At 64.6% G+C, this 22,676-nt stretch overlaps 6 protein-coding genes across 6 annotated transcripts; all 6 read left to right on the forward strand.

Annotated features, from left to right (window-relative positions):
* Positions 1–46: 46 nt before the first annotated feature.
* Positions 47–2,248, forward strand: LSCM1_07997 (uncharacterized protein; the record flags this gene model as incomplete). Its single annotated transcript, XM_067325343.1, has 1 exon — positions 47–2,248. The coding sequence occupies one exon, from the start codon at positions 47–49 to the stop codon at positions 2,246–2,248; it is 2,202 nt and encodes a 733-aa protein (XP_067181199.1).
* Positions 2,249–5,624: 3,376 nt separating this feature from the next.
* Positions 5,625–12,056, forward strand: LSCM1_07999 (uncharacterized protein; the record flags this gene model as incomplete). Its single annotated transcript, XM_067325344.1, has 1 exon — positions 5,625–12,056. One exon carries the CDS (start codon positions 5,625–5,627, stop codon positions 12,054–12,056), a length of 6,432 nt encoding a protein of 2,143 aa, XP_067181200.1.
* A 905-nt stretch (positions 12,057–12,961) lies between these two features.
* On the forward strand, positions 12,962–13,627 carry LSCM1_08000 (uncharacterized protein; the record flags this gene model as incomplete). Its single annotated transcript, XM_067325345.1, has 1 exon — positions 12,962–13,627. The coding sequence occupies one exon, from the start codon at positions 12,962–12,964 to the stop codon at positions 13,625–13,627; it is 666 nt and encodes a 221-aa protein (XP_067181201.1).
* A 584-nt stretch (positions 13,628–14,211) lies between these two features.
* LSCM1_08001 (uncharacterized protein) lies at positions 14,212–15,519 on the forward strand (the record flags this gene model as incomplete). The annotated part of the gene is made up of 1 exon (XM_067325346.1): positions 14,212–15,519. The coding sequence occupies one exon, from the start codon at positions 14,212–14,214 to the stop codon at positions 15,517–15,519; it is 1,308 nt and encodes a 435-aa protein (XP_067181202.1).
* Positions 15,520–16,702: 1,183 nt separating this feature from the next.
* Positions 16,703–18,913, forward strand: LSCM1_08002 (uncharacterized protein; the record flags this gene model as incomplete). The annotated part of the gene is made up of 1 exon (XM_067325347.1): positions 16,703–18,913. The coding sequence occupies one exon, from the start codon at positions 16,703–16,705 to the stop codon at positions 18,911–18,913; it is 2,211 nt and encodes a 736-aa protein (XP_067181203.1).
* Positions 18,914–20,113: 1,200 nt separating this feature from the next.
* On the forward strand, positions 20,114–22,069 carry LSCM1_08003 (uncharacterized protein; the record flags this gene model as incomplete). Its single annotated transcript, XM_067325348.1, has 1 exon — positions 20,114–22,069. The coding sequence occupies one exon, from the start codon at positions 20,114–20,116 to the stop codon at positions 22,067–22,069; it is 1,956 nt and encodes a 651-aa protein (XP_067181204.1).
* Between the last annotated feature and the right edge of the window lie 607 nt (positions 22,070–22,676).

Below are 22,676 nucleotides of genomic sequence, written 5' to 3' on the forward strand. Positions count from 1 at the left end.
TGCGCGTGCTTCTGCTCCATTGGCTCCTGCATTCTTCGAAGTCGAGATGGACGTGGCCGTTGGCACCATCGTTAGCCGCTTTGCCTTCACTCTTCCGCGCCTCTGCGATGACAGCGGTGACGGCGGCGAGGATGTCCTGCCCTCTTCCGATGACGAGGGCACCGTGAACAGTTGCGACGTTGCGTACACCAGCGCTACGTGCTGCGATGAGGCTCCAGCGAGTGCCACGCCAACGCGGACCGGTGCGGGATCGCGCGACACACAGTTCGGTGCGTCTGCGTCGAAGACGGAGAATGTGGGCGCCACCGGCGCATACGCGTTCGTTCCTGACGGCCGTACTTCAGCGTCCGCGTCGCTCACTGCATCGTCGCCATCACCGTATGTCCTCGGCCGCGGGGGCGCACGCAGCAGCGGCAGCGACGGCACTGCCACGGCAGCGCAGCGCGGTGATGGCGACCGCAGAGGTGGTGCAATGAGGCGTGGTGCATTGCCGTACGTGCCGAATCTCCTGCAGCTGGCCACGCGTGCTTGGAATGTGGAACTTTGCCGCGGGCCGACGGGATCTGCAAGTCACTGCGTCCTGCGGCTTCCTCCCTTCGTCGACGGCACGTCCATCTACCGCAGCCCGGTGGTTTACGTGCTCGCGTCCGGAGTTGTTCGCTTGATGACGCACGGCAGCGTGGCTGCGACCGAGGTGGTCGCGCGGCGCGTACGCGCCGCACTGCACGAGGCCTGCACGCCGCTAGCGGTGCGCCGGGCTGCCCGGGAGGAGTCTCGATTGCTGCGGGCAGTGCTGGACGACACTCTCACGGGCATCTCCAACGACAAAGATGAAGACGAGGACTGTGCGCGACGCCTCCGCTGTGTTGCACTCCATGCAGAGGTGAATCTGTCAAGTAGTGACATGTCGTTGGCGACCGCGTTGGCTGGAGAGGCGATGGCAAGCGGAGCACACGGCCGCAAGGCCGCCTCAGCGCCTTCTCCAGCGACTGCAAGCACAAGGCCCTTGGCGGGGAAGGACGAGGGCCGCGCTCCGTCAGCGCTCGCTGAGAAGATATGCACGATCGATTTTGTGCAAGCGGTAGCGACCCCGCGCTGGGACGAGATCGCTGGCCTGCGCGCCGCGCTCTTCGCGCCGGACAGCGACGCCCTCGTCAAAGAGGACGGCGGCGGCGCCATCGCGGCCGACGAGCACCGGGCTGTGGAAGAAACGTTCCGCGTATCGGTGCGACGTGCGAGTGTGAACGTGCGCGGTGATGCGCCAATGGAGTGGTGGCGGTGGTATCTCGACGTGCAGGCTGGGCTCAGCGACGATGCCGCCAACGAAGAAGCAACGGCTGCTCACACGCTGAGCAAGGCCGCATGCTTCCGCACCTGCGCTGGGCACGCGGGCGCGTCTCCGACGGCTGCCACGAAGTTTGTAAGCTTCCTGCTGCGCCGACGCGCGTTACTGGCACACCACATCCGCTCGTTCAAGCTGCGCCGGCAGGCCACCCAGAACAGCCTTCAAATCCTTCTTGACTGGCGAACGGCCACCCCGCTGCCACCACCAGCACCCCCACTCCTCTCTGCGGCGGCGGCAGCAGCGGCACCGCAGTCGCTTGTTGGGCGCCCTCTCTCCGCTGAGGCGTCGCTCTCGGGGAAGCTGAGAGCAGTGGAGGAACCACTGCCCGACGCAGGCACGCCAACTGCTCTTGCCGCTCCGACAAGGGTCAGCGGCGGCGGCGCTTGGGTGACAGAGGCGAGCGCGGCGAACTTCTTCATGGATTCGACCTTCATTGCCGAGTCGACAGCGCCGTACAGACAAGAGAGTGTGCGTATGCCCCGAGATAATGCCGAACCCGCGGAGCCTGCACCGTTGGCGAGCAGGGCGTCGGGAGATGAGACGCCGGGGAACTCGGCGGATAGCACCGCCTACAGGTGGGACGGCGGCCGTGATGGCAAGTCTGCGTTTTACGAACACCATTCGCGCCCCTCAAACCTGCGCCGTGATAAAAGCCAGACTGATGACGACACGACCACAGCTAAGGCCGCGCCCGCGAAGCGCAAGCGCGTCGCCGTTGCGCCAGGAACAGCGATGGCAAAGAGGGCTAAGGCGGCGGCGACGACGGCGGTGGTGGAGCATGTGACGTGCCTCATCCACCGCACTGGCCGCGTGCAGATGACTGCCGCCTCGGAGCTGGCGCTTCGGCAGATGTGCGCCCTGCTGCTTATACCCTTCCTCGTGGCTACGGCGGATGTGGAGTGATGTACGAGGCACACCGACTTGACTGGCGCTTCCGCGCCGCTGTCCACTCGACCCGCCACGTCTCTGGTGGTGGTGGCGGGAATGAGCGTGTGATCTGATTGGCAACCAAGGGCCGACGGCTCTTGCCCTCGCCACCTCGAGCTCCAGCCGTCACCAATATCCTGCTTCGATTCACAGCTCCTGTGTTCAGCGAGCATCTAAATCGAAGCGCGCCTCCACGTCATCTCGGCTCGACTGCGCCAAGGCGTAGCACTGCCCCTCTCTCCCGCCACTTCCATCTCTCGGCGCTCCCTCTCGAACTCTGGCCATGCTGAGGCCTCCCCCCTCCTCCGCAGCACCTCTGCATGCACCCGAAGCGTCCCGCCGTTACCTTAGCAAGCGCAGGCTCCACTGAGGGCGAATGCCTGCGCTTCTCACGACACGCCTCTCGCGCGTTCACCCCGCCGTGGCGCCTCGGCGCATGGACGATGGGCTGCTGCCCACAGGAGCACTGCATAGGCAACCAGACGTGTTGCTGCCCCCTTCCTCGGCGCGGCGGCGGGTGTGCGTGCGTGTGAGCGCAGGGACACGGCGACGTTGAAACTGCCCCCTCCCCGGCACTTATCACCGCGCTCTTCCTCTGCCTCCCCCCTCTCTCTCGTTCCGTTTGCCGTGCCGCACGCAGCGCTCTGCCTCTCACTCATTTTGCTCTGCGCCTACAGCCCATCTGTGAACTGCGTCGGTTCCGCCGCCCCCTCCCCCTCCCCGTCTCCCTCTGTGTCTCTCCCAGCCTCTCTCCCCCTCCGCCGCCGTGCACGCGCCGTCACGCAGCCCGTCAATCGGCAGCATGCGCGCCACGAGGAAGGGGATGCTGGCGCGGTGCACGGCGCCGCTGCGCACGGGGAAGTCGGCAGACTCGGGCGTGTTCTTTGGGGCGTCGATGCCCGCGGTGCAGTGCGAAGCTGGCCTGTCGTTCGGCCTGACGGAGCAGCAGCTGCGGTATCAGGAGACGGCGCGCAGCTTTGCCGCGGAGACGATGATCCCTGTGGCGGCGGAGTATGACAGGTCGATGAAGTACCCGCATGATGTGTACAAGCAGGCGTGGGAGCTTGGGTTGACGAACATGCACATCCCCGAGAAGTACGGCGGCCTCGGCGCCAGCGTTGTGGACGGCTTGGTTGTGCAGGAGGAGCTCGCCTACGCGTGCTCGGGCATGGCGACTGCGTTCGAGGGCAACAGCCTCGCCGAGGCCCCGCTGCTCATCGCCGGCACGGACGCGCAGAAGAGGAAGTACCTCTGCCGTATGGTGGAGGAGCCGCTGCTGGCTGCGTACTGCGTGACGGAGCCGACGGGCGGGTCGGACGTGGCCGGGATGAGGACGGTGGCGAGGAAGGAGGGCGACAAGTGGGTCATCAACGGGTCGAAGATGTGGATCACGAACGGCGGCGTGGCGAGCTGGTACTTTGTGCTGGCGCGCAGCGAGGGCGGCTACACCGGCTTCATCGTCGACGCCGACGCGCCGGGCGTGACGCGTGGGGAGAAGGAGGTGATGCTGGGCCAGCGGTGCAGCGACACGCGCGGCATCACGTTCGAGAACGTGCTGGTGCCGGAGGAGAACGTGGTGGGCGAGGCGGGCAAGGGCTTCCAGGTTGCCATGAAGGTGTTCGACCTGACGCGTTCCTCGGTCGCCATCAGCGCCGTCGGGCTGGCCCGCCGCGCCACGGACGAGGCGACGAAGTACGCCCGCGAGCGCGTGACGATGGGCAAGCCGATCGCGCAGCATCAGGCCATCGCGTTCATGCTGGCGGAGATGGCGGCTGGCGTGGAGGCGTGCCGGCTCATAACGTACCGCGCTGGCTGGGATACGGACCAGGGCCGCCGCAACACGTACTACGCCTCATGCGCCAAGATGATGGCGGCCGACCTTGCAGAGAAGTGCTCGACGAACGCGGTGCAGATCCTCGGTGGCAACGGCTACAACACCGGCTACCCGGTGGAGAAGCTGTACCGTGACTGCAAGATCTTCTCCATCTACGAGGGAACGACGCAGATCCAGCACACCATCATCAGCCGCTACGTGACGGGGATGCGGTGCTGAATGCGGCCCGGCGCGTCGGGAGGCGCGCGTGCGTGGGCACCGTGTGCGCAACGCCACAGGTGTGCGCTGTCGTGTATCTGTGCGGCAGCGCAGCGCTCCCATGAGAGCGCTTCATGTGCAGATGGGTAGGGTGGGCTGAGGGCTTTTTCATCGTCGATGTGGCGCAGCGCTTCGTCGTTAGTCTGCTAGAGTGCCGGCGCGTGGTTATCGCTTCCTGTTGTGCCTCTCTGATGCGAAGGGAAAAGGCGTGCGGCCGCTTGTCTGTGGTCGGCTCTCTCTCTCTGTCACGTCTTCCTCGTGAAGAGGAAGCGAAGGTGTGGCAGCAACGCGAGAGCAGGTGTGCATGGGAGTGGAGCGAACGAAGGGAAAGCGAGAGGGGCGGCGTGGTGACCGCTCGTACAGGGCTGATGCCTGTGCATCTGAGGAACTATCCGCACGGCTCTGCACCCTCTTCGTGGAGAGGCGAAGGGGGGGGGGGTGGCGCCGCGCTGGTCAGCCGCGCATCTCTGCAGCAGCCGTCCAAAGATGAGAGGCGGCGCCGTTCATCGCTCGATATGCTTCGCTACCTAAATGGATGGACGTCTCATCAACTTCGCGGCCCTTTTGCGCTTTCTCTTCTCCTCTCTCTCCTCCAACGATTGCCAACGCGCGCTCAGTTGCAGAGGTCGCCAATCAGAGATCTGAGCGCGCGTTGGCACATCAAATAACTGACCTTTTCCCTCTTTTATTTTTCGCTGCCGCTGACATTGGCACCGCTGCTCATCCCTTCCCCCCCTCCCCCCATCCCGCGCCCACCTTCTAGGTGCTGACTGTCCTGCTCTCCGTCACTCTCCCTCTCTTCCCCCTCAAGCCGTCCCCCTTCCTGCGCCGCAAAGAGGTGCGCTCTGACCGGGCGTCACCAGGGGCGAAGGGTGCTCCTGCATCCCTCCCCCCTCTTGCCAAAGGGTGCGATAGAGGTTCGCACGTGGCAGCGAACAGGCATCGCTGCTTACAGCCCCCTTCCCCCCTTCTCTCTCACACACACACGCACACAGACGTGCACCTGTGCAGTCGGCCGCGCTAGCGTGTACTCCTCCTACCCCCGCCCTCTCTCTCTTTCTCTCTCCCTCCGGACGCGCGCACTCGCCTCTCATCTCACTCAACGATATTTATGTTTGCCCTCGTCTATTCTCCTCCACTCTGCTGCGCAATCGGCCCTCTGCCGTTTTACCTCTCGGCCTTTTTTCCCCTCCCTCCACCACCGACTCTTCGCTGGGCAGCGCACCCCTTCTCCTACACCTCCACTGGTCGGATGGGCGAATGGAGCAGCCACTCGCCCTGCCGATACCACAGCTCATTGAGGCCCCGGTAGCGTGCGGTGCGGCTTTCGCTGCCAGCGGCGGTGCAGCTGATCGAGAGGAGGCTGCAGCCGCCGCTGCCACGTCTGCGCATGCTGTGACAAGGCCGGTGCACAAGTTGCTGCCGGGGCACCTCGCCTCCGCGGCGCACGACTCAAGCGCGGCGCCGAACCCCATTCACAGCCTTGCTGCTTCCTCGACTGTAGTGGTGGCACGCTGTGCCTCCCGTGGCCCCACTCATGGCAGCAGCAGCAGCAGCGTTAACAGGAGTGGTCGGTGGCTGTCCAGATCATCGTCACCTGTGCAGACGACAAGTACCTCCGCCGTTATGGTGCCGCCGGGTGGCCGCATCGACTGCGAAGTGGCGGCGAGCGCACTCTACACCGGCGAGGACTCCGGTAGCACCGCGTGTCTCTGCGAGGACGAGGAGGCCTGCCGAGGCTGCCGTGCGTCGCATCGGTGCATCGACCTGTTCTCATCTCCGTCCCCATCACCAGCCTCTTCTGTAGGCGCCACAGCGGCCTGTGCTCGTGGGCCGCCGCCGCATCCTTTTCCCGCCGTTGGAGCTGAGCTGGCGAACGTGGGTGGATCAAGCGGTTCGCGGGCCGCCTCTCTTGTCGACGCGGCAGCTGCGCCATTATTGGCGCCGGTCTCCCCATCTAGTGCGATGGGCCTCTCGAAAGGTACTGCAGAGGCACCGCTATCCGACGAGCTGGCGGCAATCGCAGTGACGGGCCGCGAGTGCCATGATCCTCATGTGGCAGCGCCGGCTGCTGTCCATGACGACGCCATCACGGCAACCGGCGCTTCAAGAGGTGTTGCACCCTCCTCACCGCTGACACGCCGCATGGGCTCTCAGCTACTTGATGACGGTACATATGACGCGCAGCGTCTGCAAACGAATCTTGAAGAGGATGGTGGCCGCCCTGAAACAGCCAAGGGCGTGAGTCTGCTAGAGCTCCTCACGCGTGCGTCGTCGACACGAGAAGGCCTCGGTGCCGTCTCCGCCGGCGAAGCCGCATCCCCCCATCCTGACATGGACACCTGCGCGCAGGTGGAGGGGTCCGCGGCGCTCTCGCAGGCGCTCGACGCGCCACTCCACGACCTTCTCTCCACCATCCACAGCCCCAAAACCGAGGACTTCTCGAGGGACGGCGCGGCTCGGGCTGCCCACGTCGAGGGCGTCGACGCGGGCGAGCAAACACAAACGCCGGCATTCTGCGCACTGTCGCTGCCGCGCGGACTCGCCGGTGATGATGCGGCTCCACGCGCTCGGCACTCAGAGTTGTGGAAACCGACTGTGCTGAGGAGCAGGAGTCGAAGCAGCACTGCCACGGCGCTGGTGTCGTCGCAAAGAACAGTTCAGGATATAGACAGTGATGACAGGGATGCACCATCGCTGATACTGCACGGCCTCGTCGCCTCGCGAGTGCCGCGGCGTGGGGTACGACTCCGAGGCCGCAGCGCCGCCAGCAGCGGAGCCCCCGCTGCGTCGATGTACTCCACACCGTTGCTTCCGTTGAGCGAGTCTGGCAGTGGTGGCAGCGGCGAGCTTTTCAGCACGCAGCTGCCAGCCGAGCCGTCTGGAGGGGCTCTGTCCACGTCCATCGATGCCGTGGTGGCAGCAGCTGCGTCCGCAAGAGCGCATAGTGGGTCCGTTACCAGGGACACACCACTGCTTGATTCGTTACGCGTTGCCTTCTCACCATGCCCTAGCCGCATTGCGCCATGTTTCTCGCTCGTTCCGTGCCCTGCGACGTCGCGAGTGTCGTCGTGGGTGTCGGCCTCCGCAAGAATTGTGCCGCAGCAATGGCGTGATCACGTCCAGGCACGCATGAGGGCCGCTGTGGGGTCTGAGAGTCGTGCCTCTCCGGCCACCAAAGCGGCACTCGCGCTTCATGCGGCTGGCGGGCGTGTTTGGAGCTGTCAGCAGCCACTTCACACCGCCCAAGCAGGGGGGAACTCGCATAACGTCAGCGTAGCCCGTGGCAGTGCATGGGACGCGGCAAGTGAGGCGCCTCTGCAGGATTGGCAACCACTCCAATCTCGGCGGTCTGACTGTGGAGGTGCCGCGAATGTGGCTGTCGCCCCGCTCTCGCTCAGCGCCTCCAGCTTGCGCGCCGCAGCCGACCTCTCAGAAGGGGTGCCTGAAGTCAGGCGAGGGCAGGTCAGTCCACCTCAGCATGAGGTGCTAGCGCACGCCGGTTCCAACGCTGGTGGCGCTCCCGCGGCCACGCTGCCGCTTGACGTTGCCGTTCCCCGTCCAAATCCTGCCTTCGGCGACACAACGCCGTCGCCTGTGCTTCAGCTGCGGCAGCCTCCCGGCAGGGCCCGCAACTCGCCTGACTTGGTGGGCAATGCTGCATGGAGTCTGCCGCAGGCCTCGCCCGCAGCACAAGCACCTTCGCCGTCACCTCCACCGAGGCAGGCCGAGCCGCACTGCCTGCTCTGCCCCAAACACTCCCAGGATGACGGCACTGGTGGCAGGGGTGCGTCGCTGCGGCTGCCCCGCCCTCTGAGCGCGCCCGAACCGCTTTTCGCAGCCTTCGTACCCTGGGCGGCAGTAGAGCGCAGCGGCGGCAGGGCCGGCGTCGACAGCTCAGCTGCTGCAGTCACAACAAGAAGGTGCGGAGCGATGTGCACCTCGCCCTCGATGATAACAAGAGCCGCGGCGAGGGTGCACCGCACCTCCTCCTCGGCGCTGTCTCGAGCCGCGCACTGGCCGGCGTCCTACACCCCACTCAGAAGCGCGGCAAGGGCGCGGCTCGCCCAAGCTGGGGGCGAGGATGCCTGTGGAGGCACACTGTGGTCTCCCGCGTCCGTGACGACGGCACACCGCCACGAGGGCGGCATCCCCCACTCTCCGGCAAAGCCATCAGTATACTCTCCTGGCGCACAACCCTCTTGCTCGTCATCTCTATCGCACCGCCGCCTTTTGCCCTCCACCGTCGTGAACTCTTTCGAGTCGCCGCCCGCGAGTCCGCGGAAGTGCCTTCGGCATTGCCGATCCGCTCAGTTCGAGTCCCGATGGACATCGGCTGAGGGCGCACCGGCGAGGGGGCTGTCGCCGCTGAATATGGACTTCCATGCTGACGCGGCCGGATGCTGGGCGCTCGACGAGGTAAGTGAGACGGCAAGCGCGTTGCTGGCAGGGGCCTGTGGGGAGGGCCCGGTGTCCTCGTGCTCCACCCCGCCGCCGCGGCCCCCGTTTCCACTCTCCTCACAGCACGCGCCAGCGTGCGGCGCACCGTTCCGGGAAGAGGGCGCGTGTCCGTGGAACACGGCGCTGACCAGCGCGGGAAGCACTCTGCAGGCGTCTCCTACTTTGCCCCATGGAGGCCCGTCGGCTGCGCCAGCGAAAGCAGTGATGACACCTTTGTGGGCCCCATCGCGCGGCGCGTCACCGGTGGCCGTGGCAGCCGCCAGCGGCCTGGGCAGTCAGTGCGGCGCCAAGCCCACTTGCCGTCGGATGAGGAGAAGCCCCTGCTCTGCCGCGTTCGACGAGGCTCCAGCGGACGGCGACGGTCACGTGCACTTCGGAGTGGAGTCGGAGCTCTGTCGGCTGCAGCGCGCTCCGAATGTCTTCGCACCTTCGCCAAGCAGCTTGAGCAGCACTCTTCCCGCATTCGCCGAGGGTGCTGCGAGGGCGCTTCAGCAACCTGCTCCCTCCGCACTTCATATCGACAGCGAGAGCGGCAGAGCAGGTAGCAGCGAGGCGGGCAGGTGTAGTGTTTACGTGGCTTCGACACTGCTACTAGCGCCGCCACCACCGTTGTTGGTGGAACGCTCTGCCGACCGCTTCTCCTCTGCGAAAGCTTCCCCGCTTGGGCATGTCTCGGTACCCCCGGCTGCGGCCACTGGCGCTGCTGCCGCCAGAGCGACGGCCTCGGCCCCTCACAGCTCCTCACTGCGGTACGCCCGTGAAGCGAACACGTCGCTGGCAGCCATGATGGCCGTGAGGGAGGATCTGGGCGACGCCGACGGAATTTTCGCGCCTATAGAGCGAGGCGATACTCAAACAGGTGTGTCGGGGGCGCTCGACACAGCGAAGGACGCTGCCGCCGCAGCTGCTGAAGGCGCATCAGCACGGCGGTCCGCGGCTCTGCCGGCGGCGTCTCCCGCTACGCAGTTTCAGTACGCCTTCAGCTCGCTGCGCGGCTGCCGGAATCGACAAGAAGACAGCGTCATGATCGTGACTGAGCTGCCGGTGCGCTTCTGTGGCGATGCCACCGCAGCGTCAAGTGCTTTTGCCGGACATGCCGCTCCTGCGTCGAGCTGGGAATGCAGCGGCGCGAGTGCGCAATGTGGAGCTGCTGCAACGGACAAAGACGCTGGACCGGCGGAGACGACGGACTCGACGGCAGCGAAGGCGGTGAGGGACGCGACAACGCGCGAGATCACCAGTGAGCCTTGCGAGGTCGTCTTCTCCTGCTTCGGCGTGTTTGACGGCCACTGCGGCGACACCGTCGCGTCGTTGGCATCGCAGCTATTTCCGGAGCACTTCGAGCACGCCCTGCAGACACACCCGAGCCTGTCGGAGCTGAACCAGCGAGAGAGCAGAGGTGCGCCTCATCGCACCGGCAGCTCTGCAGAAGCGTCTCTTGCGGAGGAGGAATGTGGTCATGACGAGAACCCGCCGGCAGAGGCGGTGGTGCTGCAGCGGATCGTGAGCGCTGCCCTTGTGCAAGCGCTGGTTCACCTCGACTTGACGTTGTTCGACGTCCTGCACGACGCTAAGCAAGGCTCCTCAGCCCACTGTCGCGACGGAGGGTCCACCGCAACGGTGGCAGCGCTGTTTAAGTCACCGGCTTCCGCTGCGTCATGCGATAGCGATACGAGAAGCGTAGTGGGGGGCTGCAAGAGCGGCAACCGGCTGTCGGCCACAGGTGACGGTAGTGTGCCCTTCGCCAGCGGTGACTCAGCTGTCTACTCCACATCTGCACCATTCGACCGGCCATGGGAGCAAGAGGAGCGTGACAAGGCAACCGCGCCACCGCCGCGGGCCGCTCGCGCGGAGGAGACGTATCGGCTGTGCATCGCGAATCTCGGGGATAGCCGTGCCGTTATCGGCAACCTGCAGACGGGTGAGCTGCTGCTCAGCACCACCGACCACCGCGCCGCCGCCCACCCATCCGAGGCGGCGCGAATACGGGCCGCCGGCGGCGTCGTGGAGTTCGGCCGGGTAGACGGCACCCTCGACGTGACGCGGGGGCTGGGGGACTACCGATATAAGGTGGCGCCGGCGCAGTGGTGGGCCTCCGCCCCAGCCGCCTCGGCCCCCAGTACCGCCGCGAGTGTGTCCCTCGCAGCCTCTGCGGCGGCAACCACAACCCCCACCGCGGCTGCATTCACCGTGATAGGGAGGAGCAGCTCTGCGACAGCCCCAACTACGACGTCGCCCTCGAGAGCTCAGGGCGTCTTGGGATCGGTGCCGCCTGCAAGTGGGCCGCGGCAGAGCGACGCCTCCGAAGGAGACGCCGCTGTGCGGTCGCTGCGCTGGGAGTCGAACTCACCTACGCCGCTTCGGAGTCTGGTGAGGGACATCGTTGATGACGGCAGTGCCGCAGACAGTACGCTTTACTCTTTCAGGCGTGCTGAATGCGCTGAGGAGGGGCCGCAACCCGCATCGGCGCCTCAATCAAAAGAGTCGCCTCCATCAGGCGCTGCGGGGCGCTGGCTCGACGCTCGTACGGCACCAGAGCAGCCACCGCAGCCCGCGCTGCTCCCTAACCCGTCCCCGCCCATCTTACCATCGCCGCTCTCCCTGGGCTCTCCCCTCGCGTCGACATCGGCCGGCATGCTGACAGACAACGCCGTGAGCAACATCGCCGACGTGTACGAGTGGGAGGTGGGCCGTGGCGAGGTGCTGATCATGGCCTCGGACGGCGTCTGGGACCGCATGTCGTCGGAGGACGTGCTTACCTTTGTGCGCCACGAGTTGGCCATGGCAACGGAGCCGGCCCACGCGGCTGCGACCAGGATGATGCGCAGCGACGACACCAGAGTGGAAGCGGCCAGTGGCGTGGGGATCGAGACGGGGAAGTCGCCGCGACTTGATAGGGTGGATGCAGAAGAGCGGCGTGCAGCTGATGGGCCATCGCTCTCCCTCGGCGAGGTGATTGGGTCCACACCGCTGCGGCACTCGTCGCGTTCTCTGGAGCGAAAGAGTACCAGTGCTCGCCACCACCCTGCTGCACTGCTCTGCACGCCGGGCGGCAACGGATCTGCCGCGTGCGGCCAAGACGAGGGCGCTGCCCATTCACTAGTGGGCACGACCGGCGGATCGCCATGTTTCTTCGCTGTGCAGGCGGCCGCAAGGCGGTTGACGGAGCACGTCGTTCACAGCCTACGCAGCAGCGACAACACCACCGTCGTGATCGTGGTCTTTGGCTGACGAAAGGTGGAGGTGTGTGTGTGTGTGGGGCCATCACCCTGCTCTGCGGTGGTCCTCTGGCGTGAGCTTGCCGGCACCGCATACCTCAGCGTCTCTTTGGCTGTCGTCGTCGTCGTCACCGCCACCACCACCACCCCCTGACGTGTGCGCGTGTGCCCGACTCAGCGCTGACCTCCTTCCCTCCCCGCTCTCCCTGTTTTCCAACGGTGCGAGGTGGAGGGGAGGAGGCATGTCCCTATTCCGCGCCTCCGCCTCTTACGCACACATTCGGTACGCGGAGCCGTTCATACAGTGAAATGTGCGCCCCACCGCGCATCGGTCGAATAAAACATGCCGGATAGGGGGAGGGAGGAGGGGGGCGGCGTCCGGCTCACGCCGGCAGTTGAGCGGGCACCATGCGCCCTCTCGCGCTCCCCTCCCCCCATTCCCCGACACCCTTCACACATGCCATGCGCTGCAGGGTGCAGTATCCACACGAGTCGGCGATGCACATGCACGCCGGAGTTTCCAAAGACGCCGCGAGAAGAGGAATGGGGCGAGGGCGTCTGCTGGGTGCCGTTTGCACGGGTGTCTGTGCCCCCTTGTGCATCATCGGACCATCACCCCCCCTCCCCCTCCCTCTCTCTCTTTCACTCACAGACCTTTACGGTGCAGCCGCCACCCGCCTTCTCACCTCCCTCCCCTCACACTTCCTCCTCCGTCGCCCCCGCCACTCCCTCAAGGTGTCCGTGACGCGCCACACTGCGGTCCTTCAGAGAACGGAAAGAAGTGCCCAGGCTGCGTGAACCTCTCGCTGGATTGCCGAGGCGGACGGGCGCCTCCGAAGGCTTGAGTAGTGTACTGCGACCCCCCTGCGCCGCGGGCGCGTTCTCCTCTATCCCTTTCCTCCCCACGCATACATCTCAATGGACTACACGGCCGCGGTAGCGCGCCTCTCTTCGTCACCATTACTCACTATCCTCCGCGCGGCTCTCTCAGGCGCCAGTGAAGCCGAAGCGGAAACAGCTGTCTCAGCACTGCGGACACCTTTCTGGACAGGTGTCGCCGCAGCCTTTGCGTTCACGTTGGCTGCGGCCCTGCTGGTGATGAAGGGCTTTGTAACGTCACTGTTTCGCTGGCCGGCGGAGAAGTGCCGTCAGGTGAGCAACCTTGCCGCGACAGGCGAGCCGGTGAAGATGGCGCTCGTTGTTCGGAAGGACCTCAAGATGAGTAGTGGCAAGATAGCAGCGCAGTGCGCGCACGCCGCGGTGGCAGTCGTGGAGGAAATCTTAGCGGCCAAGTCAGCAGAGGCGGCCGCAGCGCAGCCTGTGCAGAACCCCGTCTCCGCGGCGTGGGTGCAGTGGTATGAAGCTTGGGGCGTCAGCGGCTGTTCCAAGGTTGCGTTGCAGTGCCCTGATGAGGCCACCATGATGGCGTTGGCGAAACATGCGCGGCGGGTAAACCTGCCGTACTACGTCATCCGTGACGCCGGCCGCACGCAGGTCGCGCCAGGCAGCAGGACCGTCGTGGCCGTCGGACCAGGCCCAAAGAGCTTAGTAGACGAAGTGACCGGGCAACTGAAGCTGCTCTGATCGCGTGCAGGCGTGTGCATGCCGCTGTGCAGTGTTGATTCGATGTGAGCTGTTAACGGCCACTGCGAGGATGAGGGTGCGTCTAACGAGCGCGTGCAGCGGTGCGGTCGCAAGCGCAATGCGTGAGAAATGGAGAGCGTGTGCAAAGTACGTCGGCAAGCGAGAAAAGGCCGAGGCTATCGTGTGTCTCCGCAGGGCTTCATTTACTCAGGAAGGGTGGCCGTGTGCTACCCCCCCTTCCCCCCTTCGCTCTCCTTCGCTGCTGGCGGAGGCGCAGGGGGCGACGCAGGTGCGAAGTGCATTGAAGGCCTTCCGCGGTCTGACTTGCGCAACATCAGCTATTTCTTCACCGCTTCCTCCTCACTGCTTGCCTGTTGGTCTCAGTGAACACACACACACACACACACACATACACACACGCGCCCCGCACCCCACGTCCTTCCGCATTGCGCAAAAGTATTCATCCGACGAAGTCATCTCTACTGCTCTCTCTGTCTCTGTCCCCCTTCCCACCACCGCCACCGCCTCGCAGCCGACCCTCTTCCCACGTCTGCGTTCTCCTCTGTTTCTGGCGACTCTCAGCCATGACTCAGAAGCTGCTATTGGCCGAGAGCCTTGACCTGCTGCGCCAGTGCGAGCAGCGCGAGTACGATGTGGATCGGACGAAGCTCCGCATCAGCAGCAGCAACCGCTACCGCAACGAGCTTGGCCGGCTGCTGCAGAGCTACGACACCGTGTACCAGCAGTACGTGCGTGGCATACATATTTTGAACTACGTGCGCCACACGGCCCTCGCGGACAGCAGCCCCCAACGAGCGCAGTACACAAAGAACCTCTCAGAGTTCTGCGCTGGCAAGATCACGGCGGCCATGGTGCGGTGCAACAACATCCTTCGCAAGATGGACGCCATTTTGCTGCCCATCGAGCAGGTCGACCACATCACGAAGGAGGGCTACGCCCCTGAGGATACGATTTACCTTCAGGACGGCATCACATACCCTCTGTCGCGGAAGGAGAGGGTGATGGCGAAGGAGTTCACCCTGACGGCCGGCACGTACGTTCTCGCGCTCAAAAATCGCGACGACTACACCCTGGCAGCACCGGGGGTGGACGTGACGCTGGTGGTGCTACCGCAGCGCGGCAGTGGCCTTGAACCTTCACGCGTGGAGGTGAAGCTGCCGTGCCAGTGCGGGTGGCGAAAGGTCATCGGCGTCGTGGATGCGTCGACAGTGCAGCTGGAGATCCGCCACAGCGGCATTCGAGACGCGCACGTGGACGTCGTCTTCCAGAAGTGGTGCGCCATCGAGGACATTGACCGCCCTAGTGGTGCGGCCAGCGGCCACGGCTCCGTGGTGTCGCCGTCAACATGTGATAGCGGCGACTATAACACCACGTGCAAGTCTGCAGCAGGCCATCACCCGAAATCAAAGATGGGCGGCAACGGCGGCGCAGCGACGCCGGCACGCCAGCAGCCGAAATGGATGGGCCAACTGCCGCGGCTGCCAGACGACGAGCTGGCGTCGCTGGCGAGCTACAATGCACCCGCCACAGGCCTACCGACTGCATCCAACCTCGGTCTCAGCGGCAGCGGAGGTACTGTGCCTGTGGCCCCCTCCGCGGTCGAAGACCCGTGGGCGACGCTTGCCAGCTTAAACGTTCCCAATGCTCCGACGACGCGCGGAGCACCGAATGCAGCGTCCGTCATGAGCGTGCCCGACCCGGTGGAGGCTAACCCTCCTGGCATGACGTGTCGCCAGCGTCTCGACAGGATTCATCAGCTAATGAATGTGTGGCCGTCGAGTGGCGTTACCGCGTGCGCGCTGCAGGCCGAGTCGCAATGCTTCATCCAGTCCGTCTACACGCTGCCCTTTCCGCGAGAGCTCTCGGCGTAAACGCCGGCGGAGAAGAGACGGCGTGGGCGACGCCGCACACACGCGCCTCTCTCTCTCCCTGCGCTCTCTTTGCCGCTACCCCTTCGCTTCTTCCAGTGCGTGACGCGAGTCAGTGAGGGAGAGGAAATGTGAACGTGCCCGCTCTGTGTCTTCGTCCGCGCGCGTGTGTGTGTGTCAGGGGAGAGGGGAGGCCACGTAGACGCCTCCACTTCTCACCGCCGCCCCCCCCTCTCCCCTCTTCTCCTTCCGGTACGACTGCAGATCATGTTCTCTCACCGGAACGAGATCGGGCTGATACTGTACTGCAGACGCGTGCGGGACGTTGTGGTTATGTTGGCGCCCGTGCGCCACAAATCGCGTCGACACATCCGCAAAAAAAGAAATAGGTGCCTATGCTCGCTCCTCTTCCTCAGCCTGCGCTGTGTGCTAAAGAAGGTGAAGCAGCTGAAGGACGCCGAGGCGGGCTGATCTGCCCCCACCCCTCCTCCTCCTCCTCCCCCCTCGGGTCACCTGAAATGGCCGCTGTGCCACAGAGGCTGATCCGATGGGATGGGCTTCGCTGTCTTTCTGGGCTCGGTTGCACTCTCACTGTGCATGGGTGAACACAGTGCAGACAAGAGGGGCCAGCACTTCGCGCGCAGTCATGCCCATGATGCTGTCTGTGCACGGGATGCGCTTGCGGGGTTGGCGGGCGGGGAGGGGTTTAGAGGTGACAGTGAGGGTGGCTTTGTGCTCCACGCGGAGGAGTACGTGTACGTGCGCACGTGCGTCATACCAGCCGTCTTACTCTTTCACTCCCCCTTCCACTCCTCCGCCGTTTCAGCGTCGGTATACCACTCACTCAATGCGTCGTGAGGCCCACGCCAGCAGAGAAAAAAATTTGCGTGCGAGTGCGTGTGTGTGTGTGGGGGGACGTACGCACGCATACGTAGCGAAACAGCTGTTAGTGCGTAGTCGAACGTGTGCAGCCCGGAGGGGAGAGAGAGACAGCTGCCACCGACACGAGGAGCGGAGGCGCGCGCGCATTGTGCGTACGTACGTACAGACAGACATCCTCTCCCCCATTGCCTCGGCCCACCCAACTCGCCCCCCTCTCTCCCTCTCCGCCCACTTTACCCATTTGGCGCCCGTCTTCTCTGGCACACACACACACACAGGTTGATGTCGCCGCCGCGGCGCGGTGATGTCAGCAAAACTTGCCTCCACCGCCGCCATGATCATGAACACAAGTAGCAGTGGGACGGTGCCGGCGGTTGCGTCACGGCTTTTCACGCCAATCCGCATTGGCCGGCACATTCAGTTGCCGAACCGCTTTTACATGCAGCCCATCTACCTCAACATGGAGAGTGAGCTCAAGTGGTGCAGTGACGAGCACATGGCCGCGATGGCTGCCTTCTTTGGCGAGCGGGCGCACTACGGAGCGAAGCTGATCGTGGTCGGTGGCCTCGGCACGTCGAGGCTCGGCCGGTGGAAACGGGACGCGCTGATGCTCGGTACCTTCGACGCCGCCAAGGCACTCTCGCGCGTCACACACGCCGTGCACATCGAGGGCGGATACGTTCTCGCCCAGGCCTTCCACGCAGGTCGAGCCGCCCGCAAGCGCTTTTGGGTGTCCGCCACGTCGACGCCGTCGCCGGTGCAGCCGATTCGCGACACGCACCCGTTCCGAATACCGGCCTGCATGGTGAACTACGTTGTGTCCGAGTACGAGCGATTTGCACGGCTGGCGGAGGAGGCCGGCTTCGACGGGATCGAGATCCCTGTCAGCGAGGGCAGTCTCCTCCACAACTTCCTCTCCGCTGCTGTGAACACGCGGCAGGATGCCTTTGGCGGCTCGCTGGAGCGCCGACTCGAGGTCACGGTACGCGTGCTCGAGACGGTGAAGAGGTCCCTTTCGAATCCAGATCGCTTTGTTGTGTCTCTGCGGCTGTGCCTGCACGACCTGAAGGTCGGCGGGACACCGATGGCAGAGACGCTGCGGGTGGCGGAAGCGCTCGCCAAGAGCGGCCGCATCGATCTTCTGAACACCAGCGTCGGCATGCACGACTCGCCGGTGCAGACGCTGTCGGCTTACGTGCCGCACGGCACTTTTGCGCGGTCCTGCCAGCTTTTGAAGGAGCGGCTGACGGAGGTCGGCGCGACGGATGTGCCGGTCGTTGCGTCGCACCGCCTGCACACGATTGAGCTCTCCGAGAAGCTCCTTGAGAAGGGTGTTTGCGACATGATTGGTGTAGCGCGGCCGCTTCTCGCTGACCCGCAATACATCGCGAACGCGGCGGCCGGCCGCAGAGGGGACAGCGTACCCTGTATCGGCTGCAACCACTGCATCAACCGGCTGTACAAGCACCAGCGCATCACATGTGCGCTGAATCCCATCGCAGGCTACGAGCTCCAGCGGGGCTGGTCGCCAGCCAAGTACCGCAAGTCTGTCGCCGTTGTCGGAGCCGGCGCGGCAGGCGTGACGTGCGCGTTGACGCTGTGGCGGCGCGGCCACGACGTCACACTCTTTGAGAAGGAGGGCGTCATTGGCGGGCAGCTGAACCTCGCGAAGCGTGTACCAGGCAAGGAAAGCTACCAGGCTGTGCTCGAGTACTGGACGCGGCAGCTGCGACAGTCCTCCATCAACGTGCGCCTCAGCACCGAATTCACCCGCCAGGAGGTGGCTCGCAATCACCAGTTCTTCCACGCCGTTGTCATGACGCATGGATCCGTGCCACGCCGCATATCGTCCCACGTGTTCCCCGGCGCGTCCGAGTGCCCACTCATCGTGCCGTTTTCTCGCATCCTCGACGGCAGCGTCACTGCCGGCCGCCGCGTCGTCATCATCGGCAACGGCGCCATCTCGCACGACGTGGCCTCCTTCCTGCTGCACGACCCCCGCGTCTGCCGCGAGGCATCGCTGTACCTGGACGAGTGGGGCGTCAACCTCGAGGACGGAAGTCTGCTGGCACATCCAGAGCAGCGGATGCCGCGCAACAACCGCGTCATCACGATCTTCAACAAGGGGGACAAAGACGCAGATCTGTCGCGTGGCTGGGGCTGGACACAGAAACTGTGGATCAAGTCCCATGACAGTACAGTCGTGAAGCACGGCATGATCGAGAACTTCGACGCCAACGGCGTGCACATCTCGACGCTGCCACCTGACAGTCGCAAATTCTTCGTGCCGTGCGACACCGTCGTGTGGTGCATCGGCATGCTGCCGAACATTACGTATGGGACGTGGATTTACGAGTGGATGAAGGACGGCGCCAAAGGGCGAGGCGAAATGATTGCTGACTTTAGCCTCTACACCGCCGGCTCATGCCGCGACAGTTACACCGGCGACGGGCACGGCGAAGAGGATCTCCTGCAGTGCGTCCACGAAGGGTACGAAATCGGCCATAAAATATGAGGTCTGCGTTCCTGGTCGTCTTGGCGGTGCTGCTGCGGGTGTATCTGTCTGTCTGTCTCTCTCTCTGTGTGCGCTGCAGCGCTGCCGCATCATCTATCGACCGACGGCACGCAATCGCAAAAAAAAAAGTACATGTCTGCTCCACATTCTAGCGAATTATTTTGGGAGATGACCTGGAGCGGTACAGTGTGGCTGCAGCACACGCGGCTGTGCGCAGGATGAGAGGCGGGGAAGCACTGAGGTCAGCAGAAAGTGAAGGAGGTGCGATGCGCGACCGGGAGCGAGCGTGGCAGCGATGCTGCCTGGTGCTCAGTTTCTCCATCGGCCGGGCACCCGCATGCCCGCCCTCCCCCCATACCAAAGCGCTTCAGCGACGGTCGCTGGTGTCTTTCGCAGCTCTCAGCGCACGTGTGTGTGTGTGGGGGAGGGAGCGTCCTCACGAGGGACGAACAAAGAGGTGGAGGGCCTTCACTATGCCCGCTTGTGTGCCCAGAGAAGGCGAGACCACCCGTGTGGCGACACGTGGGCTCGTCTCGCGCAGTGCTGTCATAGACGAGGGCGTACTTGCACACATCTCCTCCCCATCACACCGTTCCTGTGCATTGAGTAGGCTTCCGAGCAACGTGCACATGCTCGCGATCAGCCATGCCGAACCCCTCCCTCGAGCGTCCCTGCGAGTCGGCAGAGGCTGAGAAAGCACCCAGCAGTCGTGGGCCTCATGGGACGTGGTACCTTGCTGATCCCTATGCCCGATCCGCACCCCCGCCTCAACTCCTTCCCCCCTCTAAGGCGCACCGTTGGCTCGCGCGCGCGCAACACGCGAGGAGCACTCGCCACTAGTTGGGGAGGGCCGCAACTGCCCTTTACCCCCCCCATTCACCCTGTTGCCTGCAGTGCCGTTCTTTTTTTTTTTCTCGGGTGGCTCGTCGCATTCGCCGCTGTCACCGCTGTCGCCGTCAATGGTGCTTCTTTGCGCAGGTGTACGCGGCCACTCTCCCCCTCTCTCTGTGTTCCTCTGTGGTCTGGTGAACACGTTCGCCTGGTGCCGTGTTGGAGCAGTGCCTTCCCTCTCTACCGACGGTCGGACTGCCTGTCACACTTCACCCTCACCCTCACCCTCCTTTGTGGAACGCGCACATCGAGCCCTTCACCATTGCAGGAGCCTGAGCACTGCGTCCGGCGTGCTGAGCGTCGTGTGAGATGTCACTCTTCTCTCTTGGCGCATCATCGCCGCGGCCGTCGGCGCCAAAATCTCAGCAGGAGCGTCTTGCCTCGACGGGTGTGTCGCTTCAGATCACACCGCCGTGTATCGCCCGTCGCGTATTGCCTCTGTTCCCACCGCCGGGCTATCACATGTACGACGCCTACCGCAACTGCTTTCAGTACCGGCCAGATGCGCAACGAACGCTCATCCAGGCGGCTCGGCAGGAAAGAGACCTGCGCGATTTGTCCTCCCTCCCCCAAGGAGACGCCGCCACTATGACGGCAGAGGCCGATGCTGCGGCCTCGCACGAGGCAGCGCTGACGGCAGACCGCGCATCGTGCCGCTGCGCTCTGGATGCAGCACAGCTGTTCGCCACCCCAGCGGACGTGCCGAACCCACCTCTGCCGCTCTCTCGCTGCGAGCTGCACGAAGTTCTTCTTGCTTTGTCACCAAGCTGGCAGAGCTACCCGTGGCGGCGGTGCTTCGACACCGCCACGGATGGGTTCAGCCTCTCCAGCCTCTACCGCTGCATGGAGGTGGTGGAGTCGAAGCAGTCGCAGGTTAAAACTGTCGCTTTCGGGCTGTTCTTTGTGCAGTCGCGCGAGGACGCCGCGCTGTCCATCGCGCAATACGCGAGCCCCTCGGAGAGCATCTCAAGCTCGCCGTTGAGGCCCTCAGGCAGTGTGTCACCGGCGGCCGGCGACGCATCCCGGTCGTTTCGCGCTGCGCAGCGTTTCAGCTCCCTGCGATACGGTGCCGCCCACAGCACGCCGCTGCACCGTGTGCTCGGCTGCTTCACCCCTGAGGTGCCGTGCCTCGGCCGCCACCCCGCAAACATTTACTTCGGCTCGACCGACACGTTTGTCTTCCGGCTCGATCAGCTGAGCTGCGCGCCGTCGCGCGGGGCGTGGATGGTGACGGATGTAGAGAAGAGGCAGCGGCAGCTGCAAGCGGCCGATTCACTGGCGTTCCGCGCGCTGAAGCGCTCGGCCGCTGCGCCGCCCACCTGTGCCCCGGCAACTGCCACCGCCGCCGCTGCGACGACGCCGGCGTACGGATACGCGCGGCTAGCCGACTTCGATGAAGGTGAGGCGGGTGTTCCTGTGCCGATGCCGAGCCGGATGACCATAGAGCACTTCCCATGCCCGCAGCACCCCGTCGATCCATCGGCGATGGCATCCTCGCCACTGTCGCCGCCATGCGAGACGTCGCCGATGCGGGCAGCCCTCGTGTGCCTCAGCAACGCGGCTGCTGTGCCTGGCGTCGCTAACGCAGCGGACGTGGCGGTGCAGTCACCGGTTGTGCGGCGGCGTCGGCCGCCGCGCGCGCTTCCGCCAACTCGAACTGTCCCCCTCGCGCCACTGCTGGAAAAGTTTAGGTGGTGCGGCCACGCATCGAATAAGCGCTTCATCGTTTGCAACCCGCACTTCTTTGCCATCGGGGGCGGCAAGAACGGCGCGGCGCTGTACGTGGATGAGACGCTGCAGTACGGCACCAGCAGCCTCTGGTGCGAAACCTTCAACGCGCCGTCTCTCTTCCGCCCGCGTATAAGCAGCTCGGAAGCGTCGCCCACGTCATCGCCGGCGCCGCCGCCCTTCTGTGGCGAGGACGGCCTCCGCGAAGGCCCCCACGCCACTGCTCCTGCGCCTGCTGGCGGCGCTTCAACGCGCCAGAGCTGCGGCCTGCCACACGTCGAGTTCATCATCAGCCGTGTCGTTTGGTTCAGCATCACAGAGGACAAGCGCGATATGCGCACCATGAGTCCCTTAGATGCGTCCTTTTCCTGTGCAGAGGCGCACCTCTGCGGCTGTGGGCGTTGCAGCAGCACCAACGTTGGCAGCGTTGACACTCCGGACTCCGTAGCGACCGCAGCATCGTTCGAGCCATCGCTGTCATCGCCCTCAACGTTTGTGCACCGGTGCGATTTGCTGCCGCTTGCTGCGCCGATGTGAAGATCGGCCCCCAGGCGCACCCCTCCACAATCCCTCCAGAGGAAGAGGAGAGGTGAGTGAATTCGTCTGCACAGTGGGCGGTCCGCTACTCCCTCCACGACGGCGTGCGACTGCCTGCAGGCAGTCGCATATCCGCACATGATCGCGTTGATTTTTTTTTTCGTCTCGGTGGTTGGGATGAGGACGCCGCCCCTCCCCCACCACGCCACACACACACGGCCATGGCTTACTATCGCCCCTTTTGCGTATGGCTGCGTGCGTGTGGTGTCTAACGTTGACAAGACGGCTGCAGACGAGGATCACACCGGACGGTGAGTACTGAACTTGACTGAACATCATGCTGATCCTCACACACGCCTCCGCCCTCCCTCCCTCCCCCCCAATTCTCACCCTCCCTTCCGCCTGGTGCTACACACGGACGGTCTACCCGTCCCCCTGCTCAGGTTCTCATGATGCCGCCGCCGCCGCCCCCCCCTCCACAGACACACACACACATACACACACCTCTATGAAGTGCCTTGTCCACTGCTGAGGGGGGGAGAGGGTCCCGAGTTGGCCCCCGCATTCGCACCTTCCTCCACTGGCGCCAGTTTCACCTCCCCTCTTC

This window comes from Leishmania martiniquensis, chromosome 6 (genome assembly GCF_017916325.1).
Source record: "Leishmania martiniquensis isolate LSCM1 chromosome 6, whole genome shotgun sequence".
In the NCBI taxonomy this organism is placed as follows: domain Eukaryota; phylum Euglenozoa; class Kinetoplastea; order Trypanosomatida; family Trypanosomatidae; genus Leishmania; species Leishmania martiniquensis.